Here is a 6,402-nt window from a genome sequence, read left to right as displayed (position 1 = left end):
GTAAAGTAAAGCGTGAGGACTGGTGGCTTAGAGAAGGAAACACATCCTTCATTGAAGAGCTACCATGGTGGTACAGAAAGGGGTGACCTTTGGGTTACTCTAGGTTCAAATCCCAACTCTTACTTTTTAAGCTAAATGCGCTCAGACACAAGTTGACTTCACATTCAAGTTGATTTTCTGCCTTATAGGATCACAGCATGGATTAAAATATACTCTGCCAGGCCCTGGATGGGACATAGTCTCCTACACATTGCTGTCAGGGTATAGAGCCAGAAACCTGAATCTGTGGGTCCAAAGTGCTTCCTGAACTGGGCCACACCTCAGCCTCTAGAGATGGCCACTGCAGTCACTTGACAAGTTCTAGCCATGAGTGTGAATATCTGAGCAGGTCTCTACCAGCACCTGTGACCACGGCCTGCTCCTTCACTCAGGTCCTCTCCACTGTACCACACTGACCCTGAAAGGCTAGCTGTCCTCATTCCTGTCCTCTGCTGCCTCGGTGTCTGTTGAATGATGTTCTTTCTACTCTGGTGTGACTGCACCCGCACAGGTGGCTCCAACAAGCACCAGGAAGATTGAACATGGGTGGAGCCATACACAGGAAGCAAGAGGCACGAAGCTCCCAGATAAGCATGAAAAAATGAGGGGACTTCCTGTTGTAGCCTATCCCCATTTTCAACCACTCCTTCTCATCCTCAAGCGGTACCTGTTGAAATAGAGTTTGCTTGATCTAAACGGAGGCTCCTCAGACAAGGTTTCTATTTCCAGCTGTTTAACCAGGTGTGCGAGGCTTGGCTGTTCCTCGTTGCTAAGCCTGCAAGGTGGGGGATTAGATTCATTTCTAAGGTCCCTTTTAAATTTTAAGCCAACTCTAAACTTCAGCGGAGTCTTTTATTCCTTCATCTGTGTTGCCAGGAGAGTGACCTTAACCACTGAACCTCTCGAAGAAACGGGGAGGCCATGGAAAAAGTTCCTGTCCAGTTTGATGCCAGCAACTTCTTCAAAGCACAGATAGAGAAAGCAGTGTGAGCAGCAGAAAAGTCAGGGGATTAGCGGGGTTTGTGACAAATATCAGGGAGGTTCCCACTGGATTTTTTGTTACTGTTTCGTGGTTGATTACACCTGTCTACTATAGCTTTTGGGTAGACCCCAAAGGCAGCTAGGAGGCAAGGACACAGAAGAGGTAGGAAACGAGAAAAGTCTCAGTGCTTTGGACAGCGGTGACCTTCACAGGATGAAAATGAGCTCAACCCCAGGAAATAAGCAGAATTAAAAACCAGCATGAAAACGCTTAAAGACCAATTCACTTTCTACTGGGAGCAAGAGTAGATATCAGAGGATTCATCTGATAGCAAACAGCCATATGGCTCAAGGGTTTCTAAAGTGAATTCTGTCATGTGTCCTGGGACTTAGAAAAACAAACCAAAAAAAAAAAGCCACTACCAAGTAAGATGAGAAACAGGTTTAAAGCTGGTCGCTTGGAGAAGGGAATGATGTACTCAGGACAATATTTCTCTTGCTTGGAGAAGGGAATGATGTACTAAGATAGGACAATATTTCCCCAGCTTATTAAAAAAAAAAAAAAAAAAAGGTTTCCTTTCACATGAAATTGAAATTTTAAACCAGATGACAAAAATGCTGCCAAGTTTTGAATATACTTCTTCCAATTATTTATGCCTCACTCTGGAAAGCAGCTGACAGCTGTCTGTAAGAGGGAGGAGGGAAAAGACGCAGGGATGCGGGGATGCGGGATTGGGGGCAGAGGCGAAGAATATAAAGCAGAGTCTTTTACAGGATGACAAGCCTGAAGAAGATACGGAAACTGCTGCCTTTAGGGATTAATCTAGGCTACCACTGGGGGAAGAAAGTCATCGCTGCCTTTGCGTTCACGCTGGGTCGCCGAGCACAGCCTGAGAAAAACCTGCCGGGACAGTTGCTCCCTTCCCTTGTCGTGGATGAAATTCTAGGGACAGGTGCCATAAGAAAAAGGCTGCAACCCCCATGACGGAAAATACACGTTTATTACAAAATAATGTTTGTTTCATGATGAGAGTAGAAAAATAACACTATGAGCTACTAAAAAAAGTTCCGGAGCTCAGTCTCTGAGGAATGAGGTGAGAGGCTTTTGCGTCACTCTAGGGGCAGGCATCCTGAGGCTCTCTGTGCTCGGGTGACAGGGGTGGCACGGCACGTACGGGGAGTGTGGGGCTCCAGTCCTGCTGGAAGCCCAACGAGCCTCCGTGGTCCACACAAGCCACGAGGATCACAGAGGACTTGAGGGCAGCAGGGAACTGGTTCTGAGAAGGGCCAGCTTGGGACAGCCTTGCCCCTCCCTACACTGGAGTGTAGAACAGTCTCTCAGGCTGATGGTCCTGGTTTAGAAGATGATGCCCAGTGGCCTGATGCTCAGTTTGTTGCCCAAATATCTGTGTTGAGGAAAAGCTGCAACTTTCCCGGGACAACGTGACCCACCACTTCTCACTGGTGTGCCTAAAGACCAGAAGTATCTGTGGTCTCAGCCCCTGAGGACTGCTGGCTGAAATTTTTGCACTTCAAATCCTGTCCATACTGATGGCAGAAAGAAAGAAAGAAAGAAAGAAAATGTTAAAAGACCAGTGAACAAAAGCGACTGGCCTGAACTGTTCTATATTCCAAGCCTCTTGGCCCCAAAGAACAAGGAGAATGTCTTCCCTGGGTAACGGTCTACCCTAAATAGGAAAAGCAATCTCACAGACACCTCTTTCCCCTTAGCAATCCTTTAGAGACCCATCAGGCTTCAGAAGAACAACGAATCCCTCCCTAGGATGGGATGGGAACCCAACCCTCAGGTGACAGGAAATGGTCCCTCAGCAGCAATACCTGGAGAAAGCAGTCAGGGTGAGCACCTCAAGCAGCAGCTCGGAACCACAGAAGAAAAGCAAGATGCTGTTCATAATGGCTTCCAGGCGGAGCACGTAGGTCTGTAGCAGCAGGTAATAGGAGGCCATCATGGCAGATGGGAAGGTCAAAGCCACACTAATACCAAGTGGCATCTTTCGTTGGCAGAGGTTTCCCTTGGTACCTGTCAGACACAGCCCATGGGGTCACCTCCAGTGGCCTGCTTTCCCTGGGCTCAGAGAAAACGTTGGGGGGATGGGATGGGATGGGATGGGATGGACCGGACCGGCAAGGCAGAGAAAACTGGTCCTGAATGGAGATGGGCAGGATTATAAGTGGGGTCCCTCTGTGCTCAAAATGAGAGGTTTTGGAGGAGCCATTAGGGTTGGAGTCATTCACTCCAAAGGTCCTGCTTCAGGTCTGGCTCCCACTCTGGGACAATGGGTTCTTTACTTGGGGGGAAATATATTTTTTAATTATATAATCATTGAAAACTTTCCAACTAATACAAATACGGAAAATAATTTTAGAAAATCTAGAAACTAAAAAGACCCCATGATTCCTCACTGGAGATAGCCATTCTTATGGAACGATGTATATTGTTTCAGATTTTGTTATGTGTGTATACTTACATATTACTATTATAAAAATGGAATCATACTCTACATACTGTTTTCAACTTATATTTTTTCCCCATTTAACAGGAGTTAGACAGCTTGCCACATGTAACTACCTTATTCTTTTCTTAATCGCTATGAACGATTTCATTGAAGCAATTCCATAATTTAACTAATCCTGTACTGACAGATGTTTAGGTTGTTTCTAATTTCTTTTTTTCTTAAGAATGTATTATTTTAAGTAGTCTCTACACCCAACTTGGGGCTTGAACTCACAAGCCCAAAGTCAAGAGTCGCTCACTCCATGACCGACCCAGCCAGGCACCCCTCTAATGTTTTCAGGTTACAAAACACATCGATATCTTTACATATCCGTGGAAGTGTTTGTTTTTTTCACCCAGTTTTAGAAGTGTAATTGTTAGGTCCAAGAATACAATTTTACATGGCAAAACGATTAGCAAAATGACTGCTGTAATTTACGTTCCCAAAGAGTGTGGGAATATAGAGACCTGGTCCTCACACCCAATCTAATGCTAGGTATTTGGAAATCCTTTTAATCTGCTGGATGAAACTGTTACCTTGTTGTTTCAATTTGCTTTTTATTAGTGAGTTTGGGCACTTTATCATGATTATTGATCCTCTTATTATTCTTATGGGAACTGCCTATTCGTGTCCCTTCACAGTTTTTAAAATTAGGTTGTCTTTTCCTTATTGATTTATGTGGACCTTCTTCATCCTTCATTACATGTGTTGGAAGTATTGTTTCTTCTTTGTGTTTCATGGGATGAGCTATTCTAACTAATAGGAGGTTTGCTCTAGACCTGAGGATAAACTTGTCCTACAGAAACCCCTGTTCAGAGAAGTGGAAGGGACCTGAGTGCTGACTCGGGTGACATGCACTGCCTTGAACATGGAGTTCCTTCCAGGTAAATCTATTCTCCCAAGCAAACCAGGGAGAGGAACCAGGCTCTCCTGGCAGTTATGCAGTTCGGGAGGAACAATCTAAAATCTCCTGCTACTGCCCACTCCTGCCCCTACAGAGCAACACACAAACAGATCCTGACCCAAAATAGGAAGCCGCTTGAAACTTCAGAGAGGGCATAATGGGACATCCCACTAGATCCAATCTCTTATTGTGAGACTAGGTTATGTACTTGTTCTCGTTAATCAAGTTACAGGTAGCAGTTCTTCTCAGAGGGAATGGAAGGATTCTCTGGCCAACACTCACCAAAAAACAGTCGGATCACTTCAATTCCAAGGTAAAGGAGGAGCATCACCACATCCAGGACTAGATTGGCTGTTGGGTATGGTAGGAGGAGAGCTGCCAACACAAAAGCCAGAGTTTGCAAACAACATACACCGGCACCCACAAGAACACCCACACACCTGGGGATAATGAGGGCATGAGTCTTATCAGCTTTCCGTGAACTAGTTCACGAGGTATGGGCAGGATCTGTTCACCTGCTGCAGGATATGTTAACTCCTAGTGCGACTGTTGGAGGCACGCGCATTATTAGGAGATTTTACTCCTAAGCCAAAGTCTGTGAGGACCCCATTCTCCAAAATGATCGGATCTACAAGGGTACACTGGCCGCTGAATAGATCCTGAGGGTCACCAATGAGCTTAACGTGCAGTTCTGCAAAGAGGCGATGAGGGAGAGTAAGGATGGAGAAGCCCACATTTCTCAAACTCAGGAGATTCTTGCTGCGGGGCTTCCTACTGAATCATTCTCAAAGAAGCCATATGATGAAGAGCCTTCTACCTTGCAGCGAAGAGGAGCTACAGGAAAGAATGAAAAATAAGAAGGCACTTGATGGGAGTTGGCTCTGGGCTGAAGTGGGGAAGGGATATTGGGGCCAATGGTAGTCAAGCCCCAGGCCTTACCTTTATACAGAAATATGAAGAGTTCCAGCAGGAAGTAGGTGGCATAATACCACCCGTTCAGAAAGAACAGGATTTCCAGCGGGGTGGAGGACAGTCGTTTACCTGAAAAGATAAGCACAAAAAAGAGGTATGGGCGGGGGGCAGCTCAATCTCTGTTCAATCTCTGTTCTTTGAATGGTTCGGTATCTAACTTGAAGAACACACGAGGTCGCAGTAGTGGGAAAGGCCATTCGGGGCACTTGCGATTGATGATGATGAAGGTGTGTGCGTGCGTGCGTGTGTGTGTAGGGGGCTTCCTTCAATCCCCCCTTTCCCCGGGAATCGCCGTCCAACTCGACTCGGCTTCGGGGTGAAAGGCAAGGCCGCTCTAAGATCTAACCCCGTCACTATTTGGGAGAAGAAACTGGTGCGCAGAGGCCAGCAACGGCCTGGTCCAGGTCACACAGCAAATCTGTAACCGATCCTGCCTAGAACAGGCCGAGCCCAGGATTGGGGGGTTTCTGAGATCTGCACCTCAAGACCTTCACGCACTCAGCGTGGGTGGGGCTCGAAACCCCACTCTGGACAGGTGAGGAGCGATGTCCCTAACACCCGAGAAGAAGAGCTGAGGTCGAGCTCTGGCAGGGGAGAGAGGGGCACTGAAGGCATCAGGACCAGCGACTCACACACCTCCGGAATCTCACCTCGCGGCGCCATCTTCAGTCCCCATGGAAACTGCGTACGCCGCTACAGCCGCTCCCAGAGCAGCGAGGCGCAGCCGGAAGCAGGAGATGGAGCGACCCCGGCTTTCTGGCCCCTCTGCTTAGCCCCGGCACTCTATGGTTTCCAGGGCCGGGGCCCGACCGGGGGCAGGCTGCGCGTGCGCGGGGAGGACTGCCGGCGCAAAAGGCTTGCGCTGGGATTTCGGCTCGCTGAGGCTTAGGGGGTCAGCGGCTGCGCCCGAAGCCGTCGGCCGCAGGGCTCCGGGGCAGGGACAGTTCTCGGCCCCCCCAGCCCCAGGTGACAGTGCGTTGGCAGAAGTGG

General features: G+C 48.0%; 1 protein-coding gene across 3 annotated transcripts; it reads right to left on the bottom strand.

The window, feature by feature from the left end:
* Positions 1-2,002: 2,002 nt before the first annotated feature.
* Positions 2,003-6,130, bottom strand: TMEM216 (transmembrane protein 216). Of its 3 annotated transcripts, XM_007091993.3 has the most exons (6): positions 6,049-6,116; positions 5,380-5,481; positions 4,956-5,274; positions 4,723-4,815; positions 2,860-3,061; positions 2,003-2,568 (listed from the first exon to the last, which is right to left on the bottom strand). In XM_007091993.3, the coding sequence occupies exons 4-6, from the start codon at positions 4,766-4,768 to the stop codon at positions 2,553-2,555; spliced, it is 264 nt and encodes an 87-aa protein (XP_007092055.1). In that variant the 5' UTR covers positions 4,769-4,815; positions 4,956-5,274; positions 5,380-5,481; positions 6,049-6,116; the 3' UTR covers positions 2,003-2,552. The 3 variants fall into 3 exon arrangements, with proteins under 3 accessions (XP_007092055.1, XP_007092053.1, XP_007092054.1); XM_007091991.3 differs by lacking the exon at positions 4,956-5,274 and having other exon boundaries at positions 6,063-6,130; XM_007091992.3 differs by lacking the exon at positions 4,956-5,274.
* Between the last annotated feature and the right edge of the window lie 272 nt (positions 6,131-6,402).

This window comes from Panthera tigris, chromosome D1 (genome assembly GCF_018350195.1).
Source record: "Panthera tigris isolate Pti1 chromosome D1, P.tigris_Pti1_mat1.1, whole genome shotgun sequence".
In the NCBI taxonomy this organism is placed as follows: domain Eukaryota; kingdom Metazoa; phylum Chordata; class Mammalia; order Carnivora; family Felidae; genus Panthera; species Panthera tigris.
The sequence above is the reverse complement of the archived record's forward strand: the minus strand, read 5'-3'. Positions and strand labels throughout refer to the sequence as shown.

Bases quoted from the DNA above. Each gene is read 5' to 3' on its own strand.
- TMEM216 (XM_007091991.3), bottom strand. The intron at 4,816-5,379 runs GTAAGGCCTGGG...TTGTGTTGGCAG, and splicing joins CTTCATATTTCTGTATAAAG to CTCTCCTCCTACCATACCCA. The intron at 3,062-4,722 runs GTGAGTGTTGGC...TGTGTCTGACAG, and splicing joins AGTGATCCGACTGTTTTTTG to GTACCAAGGGAAACCTCTGC.